Here is a 17,102-nt window from a genome sequence, read left to right as displayed (position 1 = left end):
AGATAGTCGAGCCAGGCCAGTCTGATCAAAATGTTCACACGTTCCCGAAGCTAGTCTACCCACTCCAAAGGATACCTATTTTGCTATCTCCTCGGGATGCTTGATTGAGTGATAGGAAATTCTGGAACTTTATTTGCACCACAAGTGCCCTAGGATCAGTTTCTTTACAACAGTCCCCCTCTAATGGAGGTATCAATTAAACTGTATAGCTACGCAGGGACATTTCGGTTAGTGGTGGATTGGCTGCATGCCCAGGACTGTCATGCGAACACCCAGTTGGAAGAATCTTTTTTTACAGGGACAGAGTCTTGTCTCCTCCGTATACACACACAGAAACAGGAACTCTGCCCAGACGTCTTACAGAGCCCTCTCTTGATGTCCACAATGACCGTTTGGCACCTTATTTGCCATCACTTAGCCCTGAACAGAAACATTCCCTTGTTCTCCCCTTACTGGCCAATCCTGAATTCGCATGGTCATCAGGCCTCCTACCCCTTCACAGCTTGGATTGGGAGGGGAATCGCCTCTGTTCGGGCCTTGCTCGAGGTCTCTTCCAAACGCCCTCTCACGATTCTAAAGCTCCTTGATAGATATTATGTTCTGGGTACACGTTTTTGCACTGCACCAGGTCCAACACCACGCTAATTCTGTTGCTTGGTTGCTCTCACCTTTTGACTGGTCTAATGCCCTAGATAAAAAGTTCTCTCAACACCCATGGAGCAGGAGAGCCATTTCAAGGTTTTATACATTTTTCCACTGTAAATCATACGTCCATTAAGACTGGAATTTTGGCTTGGATGAAAGTGTTCCAGCTTATTTCCTTGGATAGTGCCTTGATTTCTTTGTCAGATTTAATTCTGTTTTGCTTTCTAGTATTTATCAGGAAATGTCTCATCACCCAGGCAATGCTTTTTGATTGGCTACTTTTTTTACTCTGATGCTTGTCCTAAATGCCTGGCACAGGATGCCTCTATCATTGTATGTGGGAATGCAGCCTGATTTGCCATTTTTGGAGGTGGGTCAGACACTACTCGACTGCCCACTGTGTTAATTTTGTCCCTCTCTACCATGAATGGGGTATTTTGGGTATTAATTCTACTCCTTCCTAGCCAACCAGGGGCCTGCAAGATATTTTTATTGATCCTCTCCGCCATCGCTAGAAAATGTATTCTACACATATGGATTACAAGCTAACTCTCCAACTTTTAACTTTGTTTAAAACTAAGTTGTTTTATGCTTTCCATATGGATTGGATGGAATCTTCCCTCCAAAAAGAATCACGGATCCAAGGGTTTTTTGAATTATGGGCAAGTTTCATTGACATGCTGTCACCTGCCCTCAATTCCCAGTTTCAGTCGGTTTTAAATGCAATTAATTGTATGAAACAGATTACTCCACCCATTTAGACTCATCCTTTGATACGGGCTGTCTCTCAACGATTTAAAAAGTAGTGCTGTAAGGTCGGCTACACCTTTGTATATTGCTTTATTTGTACACCTTTTTTGTCATATTAGAGCAGTTTTAGTTTTATACCGCTCTCATCTTTTGTTACTGAGCTTTTACATCCTATTAGTTGTGTTGTACGGTTTTGTTTGATTGCCATATGTGTTTTGCTCCAATACATTTTCTAACAACTTTGGCACGTCAGCACGCTCGCATTAACATTACACTGTAGACACTGTCACCATAGCGTATATGTATCCAGACTAATGGTGCATACACACGGTACAACTTAATCCACCATAGATATCGTTGATTGATTTCCCCCCAACTTTCTGTAGTGCATGCCAAACGATTTTGGTTGTACAGACTGACAGATATCTATGACAGATATTTCAGTAAACCTATCTTTTTACAGGCAAATCTTTACAAAATCATCCAAGTTGGCCTGCATGCATGAAAGACCATAGATATTGCCATCGTTCATGCGGGTTGCGCATCGTTGGTCGATTATTCACTGCATAAAAATTAACAATATGAACAATTTATCGTTGACCGATATCATTCAGGAAAATCGGTCCATGTGTATGCAGCTTAATACTATAAGCTCCTGGAGACTGGACATAACTAGTTCCTCTTCCTGAAGAACATATCTCTGGGCTCGACTCCAGGTAGCCAGTTTGTACCAAAGAACACATACTGTAGGCTCGTATTCAATTTGTAGCAAAAAGCCGTTTTCGCGTGTTTTTGGTGAAAACTTTTCGCCGATGACGTCATTTTCGCCTGTTTTGATTTTACTCCGTATTCAATTTGGAAGACTTTTCACCTAGGTGGAAAGTTAATGCTATGTAATAGGCGTAAAACTTTTGCCTATGCATAGCAGGCGAAAAAAGTGCAGAATTGTGGTTTTGGGGTGCAACGTTGCGGGAACCCCCGTGCAGCCTTCAGACAGTCCCCCAAAGGTAAACTGTGTCAAAAAAAAATGTAAAAAACACTTAAGGACACCCCAAAAAATCACTTTGAATTTGGGGGCAAAAAAAAATAAAAAGTTGGGAGACAAAGCTAAAAACTAGCTAACTTGACTCTGGGGGGTCCCCAAGTATGCCCCAGGTGTTTTTTTTTTTTTCATTGCAGGGGCTTGCGGCAGGTGGATTTTTCACGATTCTTTCAACTTAACTTTAGCAACTTAAAAATATGCTGGCCCCCATTTTCAAGTAACCCAAATTTGCTGGGATAATTTATTTTCTGCAAAAAATACTCCTGAATACTATTCTGCACCACTTATACAAAAACGCTATTTAGCCCGTTTAAACACACCAAATATCTTCAGCAAGGCAAATCAGGGGGTACCATAGCTAACCCCCATGTCAGACCATCTTTTGGGGGGTGTCAGGCTGATTTCCCCAAATATGACAGTACTTTCCGCTTAAGTTTCTCCGGGTCCCGTATTGGCGTACTTTCAAATTGAATACAGCGATAAGCGGGCACGCGCGCAATACTTTTTCGCCTGCAAGACACGCGATGTAGGCAAAAAGTCCGGGAGGCGAAAAAGTATCGCGGCTCAGCTCAAATTGAATACGGGCCATAGTAGGAAATCTAAATAAAAGACAACTTGTCAGCTGCTGAAGAAAAACGGACAAGAATGGAAAACCCTGTATCCCCCAGTGAAGTATGTGAGAAACTAACTGAACAAGTAGTAGAACAATTAAATTTTCTGACGACTGAATAGCCAAAAGCAGCTAACCTGAAACCTATGGTGTTGGGAAAAATCAAAACTGAGGCACAGGGGGAACAAAACTACAAACGTAAACTATTCAAAAGAAAAGTTGTTAGTAGGTCCATAAAATTCTGTTCTGGAAAAATTTGGATTTTACCTGAAGAACAGTTTATTGTACTCCATGATGTACATCTGTGTTTGCTTTTTATAAATATTCAGCAAATATTTGTAGGACATACAGAACCCTGTATCCAGGAAGTTCTCCACCCCCCCCATATACTGTACATTGCAATAAGCTATATGTAATAACACATTGTAGAATGAGGTAACAAAATAATGGATAAGGTGGGAAAATTGCATGGAAACACAGGCCTACAGCTCCATCATATAGTTTCCATGCATGCCAGGAGCATATACCAATTCAAGCACATCACTGTCAACACTAGATTTAGACGATGGTAAATTATAAAAAAAAAAAAAACTATTACTGTATAAGAAGACCATAAAGAAAGGAGAGTTACGTTCGTTTGAACTACTTTGACAACACCTACAATAAATTTGGTTTTTCAGTTACAAAAAGAAAACACATTTGAAGGCCAAATGCTATTTTGAACATTTTAAGACATTTAATAAAATTCTTTTTCAGTAAATATTTCTAGGTCGGACTATGGTTTCTCAGTACAGGAGAAGTCTGTGCAGGGTCAAGCGTCAATATATAAACAACACGATTTATTGTGAATTAAATTGATAAGGTTCAATTAAAATATAACTGCTCATCGAAAGTAATTTTATTAATGTCTCACCAGTCACATCTTTTTTCTGTTTTTTGTCACTATCAAAAATATGCCAATCTTGCCCATCCATTGTACATTCCAAATAGAGCATGTCACCCAACGATCCGACAAGGTCCAATACAGACATAAATCCCATCTCTCTGAATGGCAGGTCCTTTCCTGTGTATTTCTAAAGATAGATAGGTAATAGGAAATATAACTACATTTTTAGTGAGTATCAGCAATTATAAGCAAAGTAGTCCCTCTCAGATTGTTACTACAATACCTGCATCCTTCACATCAATGAAATAGACGTGGCGTAGCACCTACATATGCCTGTATACATGTATAAGTGGGCAACTCCAAAGAAACTACATATTTGCTCCTTTACCTTTCACATCTTAAAAGGATTACAACCATTTAATGGAGAATTCCAGTCCCTAAAAATAAACTTATTTGGGGTCTAGCAGCCATGTACAAATGTGTCCTAATACACTATATCTTCAGGCAGACAACACAATGTCATTAGCAGTACAATGCCTGAGGGGCATATACGAGTGAGCAAAGTAGCGGTGGGCGTGCTAGATATCAGGGGACACATCCAATGGTGTGAGCACTGGACCTTAAGGTCTCGGGACCAGGAATTATTTTAATTTTCAGATTCGGGTGGACATATGTGTACACATTTTCAACCTATACAATTTTACTTTTGATATACGATTGAGTATATGAAATCATTTTAACCAATTTCTTTTACGGTTTATATATCAAAAAGAACTTGTAAACTGCAGTTCCTTAGTGATATGTAAGGTATTTTTGTAAAATGGTTCCAAGTAGTGGAAGGAGGAACTTAGGGAAAATATTATCAGAGCGTAGTGCAACTTTATATATATATCATGACAATGTATACAAAATTGCTTAAAAACAAAAAACACATCTACACTAACTAAAGTGTTACCTTATAGAGAATTGACAATTGTGAAACCGGGAGTCCTTGTGAATGTTGGTTAACAACCTGTTTAAAATCAATAGAAAGTGTGTCAGCATTTTTGTTTATTTCATCAAAATTTATATGGTTTGCTCTGCATGTCAGTAAGGATAAAATCAAAATGACAAAGAATGAAAAACAAGTACCACTACCATATAGGACGGCCACGCTTAAGGTTACATCGCCCTTGGACAACATGGTCTTCCAGGCGGATTTGTTTAATGTCTACTACAAAGGATTCCATGCACAGGCCGAAGTAACCGGCCAGGCATCAGTCAAATTTGTTTATGCCGTATACCTGTATGGCTAAATACTGAAAATGAAAATTATAGCTATGTCATTGATACTTACATGTTTTATATCTCGTCGATGCTCAGGGCTGAAAACACCACCTGTTCTCTTCTGTGATAAGCAGAGTTTCAAATCCTTGTCCAGCTGCAAGAAAACATAGCGCTAAATCCTATGACTGTGTAAGTTCTTTCTGTGTCCAGGCTTAGAGACTTTAATTTAGTGCATTAAAGATCATATTTTAAAAACATAAAAAAATCCCATTTTAAAAGCGATGTATGCAGGGAATGTGTAATACTACACTTACAGACCACATATGTGAGTTTACTTTACATTAATAAAATAATTTAGCCAAAATAGTTATCCTACAGGGATTACCAACCAGTGCATTAAGCTTGAAAAAAAATAAAAATAAAAATGAAGATATTTACCCAGGAAGATGTTAACTAAATTTTAAATGGAAATTAAAATGTGCAAATATTTGACAGGTATTGTAAAATGCATTAGTTTGTTCATGATCAGAGTTTTATTCATTACACTGTATTAATCCTGGTGTCTAAATAAAAGTTAACAGAAAAATTGTTATCATGCAGTTTCCATTGTTTTCCCTTCTCCCTTTTTAAATTATTTCCTTTGACAAAACTTCTCTTTATAGAATTATACATTTAAAAATATGAGATATGGTAAGAACTTACCCTTATCTCTATTTCTACGAAGTCCATAGGGTTCCACAGGATACCTTGGGGTATAGGTGTGACGTCAGTCGCAGGGCACCAAAGAGTTAAGCTTTCAGCCTCCCAGGATGCACTAGGTCCCCCTCCTATACCCCGCCCCCGGGCCAAGGCACCTCAGTTAGTTACCAAGCCCTAGGCCGGAGGAGGAGAAGGAAGAGAGAGAACAAAGATCTGGACACATACAAGAATCACATTCTCACCAGAGGGAGACGGAAAACCGGTGACCAGAGCAAAGCCCATCTGCAGCACAGGTGCGACAGGGCGGGAGTCCTGTGGAACCCTATGGACTTCGTAGAAATAGAGATAACAAGGGTAAGTTCTTACCATATCTCATATTTTCTACTTCAGGGGAGACAAGCAGATTTGGCTGCCGCCAGCGTGGCCACAATCTTATCCAGATCCGGACCGAAGAGAACTTCTCCGGTAAACGGCAACGCTTCCAGACCTTTCTTGGAATCTGCGTCCGCCTTCCAGGATCGCAGCCACAAGGTGCGACGAGCAGCTACCGCTGCTGAAGAAATTCTAGACACCAGAGTACTAATGTCTAGAGCCGCCTCGTTGATGTAGGTGTCCGAATCGCGGAGATTGGCAATCAACTCCGCCTGTTCGGCCGGACAGTCGGATTCAAAAGAAGCCTCTAATGAATCCGCCCAGCGCTCCATCGCTCTGGCAACCCAGCAAATGGCCATAGCCGGCCGTGCTGCCCCCCCTGCAAGGGAATAAGCGGACTTCAGGCAGATTTCTACCTTGCGGTCCGTAGCATCCTTAAGGGAGGACATGGATGGCATCGGCAATGTGGCACTACGGACAAGACGGGTCACGTGAGAATCCACCTGTGGAGGGGATTCCCACTTAGCAAAATAATTATCCGCGGACGGATAAGCCACCGCCAGGCGTCTCTGCGGCTGGTATCTTTTGCCAGGTTGTTTCCACGCCTCCTCTAAATGGTCCACCAACTGACCCGAAAGAGGAAAGACTGTGGCATCGCCCTTCACATCTTTGAAAAAGGCATACTTAGATTTAGCCGCTGGGGGAACTTCGTCCTCAATCACCAAGGCTGTGCGGAACCGCCCGAATAAGTCCAGGAATATATACTTTGGACTTAGCATCAGCGACCTTAGTATGGAGAGGTTCCTGATCGTAAGGATCCAGAATCTCCCCATCATCAGACGTCCCTTCGTCATCCTCATAAGGAGCGGACAGAGACGCCACCGGCCTTTTATGAGGCCGCATCACAGACTCCCCTTGCAACACATCCGACAAGTGCTGTACAGAACTCGTCAGGGAGTTAACCCACGCTGGCTCCTGAGAACCCGGGAGCGGGGAAATAGGGAGACTGTGGGGTACCACCAATTGTCGTGGGAACCCCTGCATGGGTGACGACACCACAGACTGCTGGGACAAACCCATCGGAGTAAACGCGGGCTGCGGAGCTAACTGGCCCACTAAAGCTGTTAACGCCTGAGCGAAACAAGCCCAGGGCGGCTCCTGTACCGGTGCTGTAACCGTAATAGGCCGCGCCATGGACAAACACTGCCGGCAAAGGCCCTCCGCGCTACCCTCCCCCTCCGCTAACGGTACTTTGCACGTGGTACACTGTAGCCGGAGGGGAAAATCACTTTCAGACATGATGGCACCACGTATGTGACCTCTCTCACCAATTAAGTATTAAATAGGCGAGAGACCACCCTGCAGCACCGCACCGCAAGGGCTTTAGCAGAAAGAACAGAGACAGTAATAAAGCTGACAGTTTAGAGAAGAAAAGTTACAGGCAGCGCTAGCACAGTCACATACAATGCAGAGAAATAACATTTCCTGCACTAACAGCGCTGATCACTCAACTACACAGACACAGAGCCTGGTAGGACACAGCGCTGCATACACAGACCTGAGCCACAGCGGAGGAGAGGTATGCGGGGGGACCCAGACCACGATGCTTCCTTCCAGACTTCCAGCAGCGTTCACCATGCGTTGCAGAGAAGATGGCCGCCGAGGAGCAGAGAGAAGCTGGCCTGGGGGAGGAGCGCTGACACAGGACCAGTCAGCACAGTGCAGAGAGGACTGTGTGCAGCGGGGGAGGCGCCGGCTGTGAGACAGGGAAGGCGCGCTCCCCTGGCATGCATTTAACCCCTGGGACGCCGCAGCGCTACCGCTCTGCTGCGGTCCGCTGTCCCAGGGGGTAGTGGAAAGCGCAGGTTCAGTACCTGGCTCCACGCTGCAGCCAGTCCCCAGGGAGCCCCCTGCCTGGGGACTTAGGACCATGTGACCAGCGGGGACCCACCGCGGGACCCCGCTGCTTACCTTTGTCCCCCTTGGATCCGGCCATGGTCCGGAACATCTGGGGTCACCGCTAGCGGTGACCCCAGATGCTCACCAGCATCCCCGGATCGGTACCGGCGTTCTGGTACCGGCGGGGGTGTAGGGAAGACAGCATGGACGTCAGGACTGACTGTCCATGCTGTACATCCAGATGTGCAGCCACAGCTGCACTGAAGAAAGCTTCAGGGGCTCTTCTAGCCCCCACTCCGACAGGTGCACCAAACTAAACTGAGGTGCCTTGGCCCGGGGGCGGGGTATAGGAGGGGGACCTAGTGCATCCTGGGAGGCTGAAAGCTTAACTCTTTGGTGCCCTGCGACTGACGTCACACCTATACCCCAAGGTATCCTGTGGATACCCTATGGACCCTGAAGTAGAAATAGCTTTATTGATTTATTTTACATCCAATTTTCCTAATTCCATTATTAATATAGATCTTTCTTTTCCACGATGATGTATTTCTTTATGCTTCCTGGAAGTTAACTTCATGTACCTCCACAACTTACCCCCATTCATTACCTACCACTTTATGGCCACCGAGTTACAGTGTCTGATTATTCCAAATATCCATTTACTGTATAATCAGTGGTTCTCATCCTGGGAAAACCACAGTGATACGTAGGTGTACTTTAAATAATTTCACTTATGGCAGCTATCTTGAGTGCTATGAGTCTTAGGGCCAGATTCAATTAACCACGTTAACCCGTTTACGTGGGTTAACGCGGCCTCCAATAGGATTTGAAGCATATTTTTGTTCGCAAGCCCCTGAGCAGGTAATAAATCATTAATTTTAAAGTAAAAAAAAAAGTTGGGGCTTGAATCAAAACCCCTGAGACACCCTTCTCTAATGATATATAAGGCACTTAATTAATTAGCATAATTTAGCTAATAAGGTCATTTTTGGGATGATGTTCTGCAAAAAAAGCAGAATGGGTTAAATTATGTAGTACAGGTATATGGGGGTGTTTTATTGTTGGGATAGGTGTTTTAAGCTTGTAGATGGGAGTTACAGCTGCTTTTTTGACAAATGTTTTAAAATGGCAAAAAAAAATGACAAAATTCAACTTGCAGATGTGCTCACATACAACTTACCTCTGTGCGCTACAAGTTTTACTAAACAATGCATGAGCGCCGTGCAACTCGATAGCGCCGAGCATCTTTTGGTGTCACTTTTTACCTTCAAATGAATCTTATTCGCTAAGCGAATCTGCTGATTAACATGATATGAGACATGCCTACACCGATCAGCCATAACATTAAAACCACCTGCCTAATATTGTGTAAGTCCCCCTCATGCAGCCAAAACACATCTGACCCAGCAAGGCACGTGTGATATCCCACCAGGTGTTTGCAGGGTGAAGTGTAAAGTTTTCTGATCTTACAATGTTGAAATGGTTCCCTTGTTTCCTCTTGGACAGTCAGAGAAGTAAGGAGGAATATACAGGTATAGAAAATGGATAATATATATATATATATATATATATTTTTTTTTTATATATATTTCCAAGGTCCGGCACTCACTTAAATAAGTGATATCCTGGCCTGGTGCCCCCACAAGTCAACACTCACATATCCTTCCAAGGTGTGGCACTCACGGTACTTAAGAAACTCCAGACACAGCATGGCAGCAGTCAACGTTTCAGTTTATATTCCAAACTGTTTTCAAGATATATATATATATATATATATATAATATATATGGTATATAATATAACAATCCACCAACTGCCGGCACTCCCTTCAATCAGACAATAGCTCCGGTGCACAGTTCCAGAATAATCATACACAAAATCCAGCGAAAAGAACGGCACTCAGAGTCTTAATACTTGCAAACATATACCGTGTATTGTCAGTCTACACATGTTTCGGGGATACAACCCCTTCGTCAGGACCACATACAACAAACAACATATTACAAAGACCCCTTAAATACCCCCCTATCTCCATACCTGAGCTTCAGTCACCCGCAGCGTCCACGTGTCCAGCCATCGGGTTTCCGCTGCCACACTTCCGGGCCATGCAAGAGTGTGTTGCCATGGTAGCGCATCGCTTGCGTTCCATAGCCCTCACTCTCCTGCGTTCCACCGGATGCTGCCGCATGAACTCCCCAAGACCGATAGACAAGTGGCACCAGGTGACAAGAGCCTATATATACACAATGAGACAACATAAAATCAAAACAGTACAATAAGATAAATCAAATACAACCACTCTAATTTCCTTGCATGTAATTTATCTACATCTGTGTTTGACCATGATTTGTTCCTTACATTATTAGAACTAATTTTGAATAGGAATTATTTCCTATTCGATGGTGAAATATATTTACAGCTACGAGGTTGTGCCATGGGGTCATCTGTGGCACCCTCGTATGCTAATGTTTTTATGTTTGCTGAGGAAAAAAGATTATTTTTGACGACCCTAATATCATGCGACAAATTCTTTGGTATACCCGATACATAGACGACGTGTTTCTTCTATGGCCCGGGGGGGGTGGATTCCTTTTAAAATTTAAATGAGTAGGATCGATGAGTCAGAATCCCCCTTTAAATTTACGTATGTATTTGACTGCAAGGAAATTAATTTTCTTGATGTAAAAATCATGATTAAGAACGAGTTGATTGAGACAGAGGTCTACAGGAAGGAAACAGATAGGAATACTTTTTTGATGGCTTCTAGCCATCATCCAGTGACCCTGAAACAGGGCTTGCCTCTGTCACAGATGATGCGGTTTGCGCGCATCACGAGTGACAGAGATAAGCTCCCGGGACTGCTGGATGATTTGATTAAGAGATTAGTGGCCCGTGGATATGACTTGAGGAAGTTGCAGGTACAAAAATCTAAAGTACTAGATATGTCTAGAGAAATGCTTTTGAATCCTTCTAAAAGGGCTGAGAATCGGTTCATTCCATGGACAAGTAATTATACAGTAGCCAGTCCCATCATTAAAAGAGCCACTAAAGCATTGTGGCCGATTGTAACATCTGACAATGATTTACCAGCATTTAAAAATGTGCGACCTCTGGCAGCATTTAAGAGAGGTAGGAATTTGTGAGATAGACTGGTGAAGACAGACATCACTGGGAGGGGTGTTCCGAATCCACCCAATGTTTATTATAAGCCACCGGGCTGTTATAAGTGTATGAATTGTACTACATGTTCTTTTATGATACCATGTAAATCATTCAAACACCCTCATAATAACAAAATCTTTGATATTTGGCATGTTCTAACGTGTAGTAGTACTCATGTGGTTTACATAATTGTATGCCCATGTGGTCTGAATTACGTTGGTCAGACTACGAGAAAGTTTAGTGAACGTATGGCAGCTCACTGCTCGGCCATTCGGTTATCACTAAATGGCAGAGTTATTGATCAACCTGTGGCGAAACACTTCAAGGAAAGGGGCCATTTGTTGTCAACACTTAGGTACTTTATGATTGATCATATACCTCCTTCATTGAGAGGAGGGGATAGAGCTAGGAGACTCCTTGTGAGAGAAGCACAATGGATTATTCGACTGGACACTATTGGTCCAAAAGGACTTAATGATAAAATCAATTGGAATAGCATTATGTAGTTCTGCATTTATTAGACTGTTCTTGTTTGTGCAAATTCTGTGTTACCATGATATTTAGGAGCATTCAGGGTTTAAGATTTTTGTATTAAGAGAGGTCGATACTACTCACATTAGAGTGGTTGTATTTGATGTATCTTATTGTACTGTTTTGATTTTATGTTGTCTCATTGTGTATATATAGGCTCTTGTCACCTGGCGCCACTTGTCTATCGGTCTTGGGGAGTTCATGCGGCAGCATCCGGTGGAACGCAGGAGAGTGAGGGCTATGGAACGCAAGCGATGCGCTACCATGGCAACACACTCTTGCATGGCCCGGAAGTGTGGCAGCGGAAACCCGATGGCTGGACACGTGGACGCTGCGGGTGACTGAAGCTCAGGTATGGAGTTAGGGGGGTATTTAAGGGGTCTTTGTAATATATGTTATTTGTTGTATGTCATCCTGACGAAGGGGTTGTATCCCCGAAACACGTGTAGACTGACAATACACGGTATATGTTTGCAAGTATTAAGACTGAGTGCCGTTCTTTTCGCTGGATTTTGTGTATGATTATTCTGGAACTGTGCACCGGAGCTATTGTCTGATTGAAGGGAGTGCCGGCAGTTGGTGGATTGTTGTTGATTGTGCCTGGATGGTTCATCTGTGGCACACGTTGCCTGGCACCCATTACTATTATTTCTTCAAGGACCTGTTACTATATCTCTCCTATTACCTGTGAGTAAAGAATTGGCAGGAATGGATACTGCGAGTACATCACTACCCATGGATTCTGCTGGCTGCCGGGGTATATTTCTAACAGACCCGGGTGAAACGTTCAGTTACTCGGCATCTGAGATTGAGGACATACTCAGTAAAGAGGTACTAACTCTGAATGACCCAGTGAGTAACTCATATGACCTTTACCAACAATTGCTTAAATTGAAACGCAGAGAAATTGACTATCTGCTGCATAGTATATCCTTATCGGAGTACTTCAGGGAACATAAAATCCCAAGAGGCTTTAGGGTACGAAATGTACCGACAATTGGGCGTCATAATCCTGAGTTTGTCCGCAAATGGATCGGCATTTTAAATAAATGTGCCTTTGACTTGATGGTGGCAGTCATCGAAGAATCTAACAGGGAGTTATCTGTGACTAGGAATAAAATTGCCGCTTTTGAAAGAGATTACAACAAAACCCTGGATGAGGATACCAGTCAAAATTGGCTGAATAAAATAGAAGCACAGTGCACTGTATACAAGAATAATTTAATTAAATTCAAGAAGAATAAGAAATATAAAGTGGACTCGGACTATGAGGACAATCATGTGTATAGGTGGTTATCAGGAGGTGAGAACCCACAATTCCAACGGATGAATACAGCTAGGCGTAGACCGTGGCAGAAAAAAGCCAGTGGTCTCTCCCGCGACGGTAACACGTCCAATAGCAATACGGATAGTGATTTTGTTATCTCAGAATCGGAGAATCAAACATCTACTACCACGATCCCTATGGATCATGGTGGATTTGAGAGCGTAATTGTCTACGCCAAACCCCCACCCGCAGGGGACGGCAAAACCAAAGGGGGTGCCAAAGGAGGAAGGAAGGTGACAAGGAGAAAAGTTTAATTTTCAACCTTTCACAGAGATCTTTAACCCAAATGGAAATTCAGGTTTTGAGTAAGGGACTAAGGTCCTCATTCAGACCCGGACGCAAGTGACCGTTCGTACGTTCGGGGTACGTAAAAAAATATTTAAATTCAAGCACTCGCTCGTATTTTCGCACGCAGACAAACATCCTCCCCAAACTCAAGCGACCCCTCCTCTAACTAACGAGCATGCCAAATAGCGAGCGTACATCCCCGAAGTGGCTTGAAGGGAACGCACGCACTAGTACTACCCGGAAGTTGGACTATCAGATTTCGATTAACTGCTCGTTTATTCTGCCTACCTCCCTCAATCGTATCATGCCAATCAATATATCAATTCGCTAAATTGTTTTTTTTTTTTTAACACAATGCAATAAACTTTATTCATGTCAGTGTTTGTGTTTACCCGCAGAATACGTACGGCTTAAACATTCGCTTTTAATTGTCAAAATACATGTTAGCCTCAATTAAATAATTGTTCTATTTGTTTTTCTACCCGCATATTTCCCGGAGTTCATTTCTTTATTTAAATTTGCTTACGCATGTCACTGCATCAAGCCTATCATAAGTCTCAAGAGATTTCTGGCCCTGTCGAACACATGACTCATACACTAACCAATAGAATTGGTCCTGTTAATTACCCAAATACATTAGCCAATCAAAAAATTTTGGGGCACTTTATTAAAAATTATTTTTAATAAAAACACCATTGCCATCATGAGAGCCTCCGCATTCACCAGGCGCGAGCTGCTGGTGCTAACGGAGGTCATGGATAGGCGGATCACCAGCCAGCCTCCACCCATCACCAACCGCGAAAAGCGTTCCGCATATGCGGAGGTACGGGCCCGCCTGCGCTCCTTCGGCTCACGCCGCCAGATCGGGCAGCTGGAGCGCAGGTGGTCGGACCTGCAACGGAGGACGGCCCGCTTGCTGGCATGCTTTCACATGCAGATCGCCGAAAGTAAGTTTTATGGATTGTGGTTTTCATGTTTGTCTTTGTGGCCCTAACTGCGTGTGCATGTTTTCCCTGTATTTCATATTTATTCATTGTACTCATATCTGCATGGCCATGTTTTCCCTGTATTTCATATTTATTCATTGTACTCATATCTGCATGGCCATGTTTTCCCAGTATTTCATATTTATTCATTGTACTCATATCTGCATGGTTCGTTTTTTGGGGGGGGGGGATTCGAAAATGGTGTTTTTCGCGGATTTGTGTTGAAACTAACCACAATTTGTTTCACATCTTTTAGGGGCCCAGCGAAGACTACGCCGTCATCGTCCGGCCAGACGGCGCTCACGTCCACTCTCCCCAACCCCCAGCCAACACTCCACTACCAGTAATTCCCCTATTCCCCACTCCTCCCCAGCCTTCCAAGACCCTCAGGCAGACATTTCGGGGCTCCTTCCCCTCCGTCCCAATTCCCCCTCTCCTCCAACCACCCCTCTTAGAATTACCCCCTCCCCGGAGTCGGTAATTACCCCGCCCCGATCTTTGGGGAATGGAGGCACCTCCGAGGAGGACGATGGAGGGCCTTCCGGAGCTGGCGTTCTATCTTCCGGTATGTTTTTCTTTGCGTTTTTTTATCGACACAAACTGTTTGTATGTAATCATGTGTGGTTCCTTTTTTGGGGGTTTTTGGCTACACTTTTGGGGATTTTGGCGATTGCCTTTACCGGTTACTGCTGATTTCAACATACACATATCACACCTGTCGGAATTTGTACATTGGCCTTGTATTTTTGGCCTACACCATTTTAGTTTGATGTGTTTTAATGGTGTAATTATGGTTTTGTTTTTGTTTTTTTGGTTGGGTTTTGGTTTTGGCTTGTTTTTTAATGTGGTTTCAGTATTGTTGTATTAATCCCCACACTTTTCTCACCCACAGAGGAACAGAGGCGTCGGGCAGAATTATCCGCCTGTGTGGCCCGGATGCGCCACAATATAATCAGTGTGCTGGTGGTCCTTGACCATATGTCGGTCCTCCTTAGGGATTAGTTTATTTTTTTTTTGGCCCATTTTATAAATAAAGTGTTATTTTCGAAGTAACGTTCTGGCTCATTCGTTTTTTCTAAATCACAGATTGTTTACCCTGACATAAGTAGACTGTTCCTGCAAGGATTTCCATTTTTTGACACTAAGATTGTGTGTTGTATTTTTATGTAAAACAGCCACAAGAAACACCTAACAGTAACAATCTCATTTCCCTTTTTTGGTGTAGTCACAATTAGATATTACTACATTTTACAGGTTCCTAGTTGGGGTGCAAGCTGCTTAGGCCAATCTTACGAAGCCAAATGATTGTACAGGCTTCCTTTGGGTGTTGGTTTGGACCCTGAAAACATATTACATTTTAGCTCAACTGGCGTCAGTACTGGATTACCCCTTAGTCAAATGTAACGTGTGTGAACCTGGTTACACTTGCTTGTAACGTTCCAAAAAAGGTACAACATTTCACTCTCAAAACATTTATTCACAACATAACTCAAAAATCTAAGTGGTCACTCACAAACAAAACACACAGTGATAATCACAAATACAACACATACCAACAAAACCAATTAAAGAAACAACAAATCAAGAACTGGTTGACGAAGGACCATGCCAACATGATTCCACAAATATGGCGTTGCAATATGGGTTCCAGAATATTTCCCCAAAATTTCCACATACAGGTTTTTTAAGGGTAGCAGGAAGTAGTCATCGTTGGAGTGCCAAAGATTATGTGAAAAAACAGAAGATGGAGAAAATAAAAATAAATAATTAGATGTTCTCAAACAAACCCTACCACATTAGGTATAAACACTGTTGTTTTGTCAATAATTACCTAAAAAATCTGGCCACCACATCATCGCGTATGGCCCCCCACATACTGACCTCCAACCAACCTCGGGGGGGCCATCCTCAGGTAAGGCATCCTCTGGCTGCATTGGGACACCACTCCTTATGGCGATGTTGTGAAATATCCCACACAGGACCACAATTTTCGAAACCATAACCGGCAAATACATGAGCTCGCCACCAGAGCGGTGGAGGCATCTGAATCGGCCTTTTAAAAGGCCGATACAGCGCTCCACCACTTGCCTGGTGGCTGTAAGTGCGGAATTATACTAACTTTGTGGCCCTGGTGTGGGAGCCAAATAAGGAGTGAGCAGCCAGGGCGTGCAAGGGTAGCCACTGTCTCCTGTGAAAAAGAATAGTCAACATCAGGCTCACTCTGTATGAAGCTTAACATTGTTATGTACTAAAGGTCTCCACTTACCCAGAAGCCACGCATCACCAGCTTGTAGGTTGGTTAATTTGTGCCATATCCCTGATTGCCGGATGACGAAGGAGTCATGTGCACTTCCTGGTAATTTTGCATTCAGGGACAGGATCTGGAGGGAGGCATCATATACCACCATTACATTGAGGGAGTGATAGTGTTTCCGGTCTCTAAATATTGCCTCCAGTCGTGCTGGAGGCTGAAGTGGTATGTGAGTACCATCCACAACCCCTATGATGTGTGGGAAGCCAGCTATTTGGTAAAAATTGGCCTTGGCCACACTAAGGGCACCCATATCCAAAGGCATTTGAATAAAATGATGGAGGTGCTTGAAAAGTGCCTCCATCACTGCCCTCAGGATCCGGGAAAA

General features: G+C 43.2%; 1 protein-coding gene across 1 annotated transcript in view; it reads right to left on the bottom strand.

Moving 5' to 3' along the window:
- The window catches only part of TDRD5 (tudor domain containing 5), a 113,929-nt gene extending 103,068 nt beyond the window's left edge, over positions 1-10,861 (bottom strand). The window contains exons 1-5 of the mRNA XM_088447126.1: positions 10,814-10,861; positions 10,328-10,402; positions 5,270-5,371; positions 4,889-4,945; positions 3,961-4,120 (exon numbers count right to left, since the gene is read on the bottom strand). Of these exons, the coding sequence (XP_088303252.1) occupies positions 3,961-4,120; positions 4,889-4,945; positions 5,270-5,371; positions 10,328-10,402; positions 10,814-10,861 (442 nt within the window). The remainder of the gene's footprint in view (positions 1-3,960; positions 4,121-4,888; positions 4,946-5,269; positions 5,372-10,327; positions 10,403-10,813) is intronic.
- Positions 10,862-17,102: the final 6,241 nt, after the last annotated feature.

The sequence above is a fragment of the Taudactylus pleione genome, unplaced genomic scaffold (assembly GCF_031769625.1).
Source record: "Taudactylus pleione unplaced genomic scaffold, aTauple2 ptg000421l, whole genome shotgun sequence".
In the NCBI taxonomy this organism is placed as follows: domain Eukaryota; kingdom Metazoa; phylum Chordata; class Amphibia; order Anura; family Myobatrachidae; genus Taudactylus; species Taudactylus pleione.
This window is presented reverse-complemented; position numbering and strand designations above follow the sequence as displayed.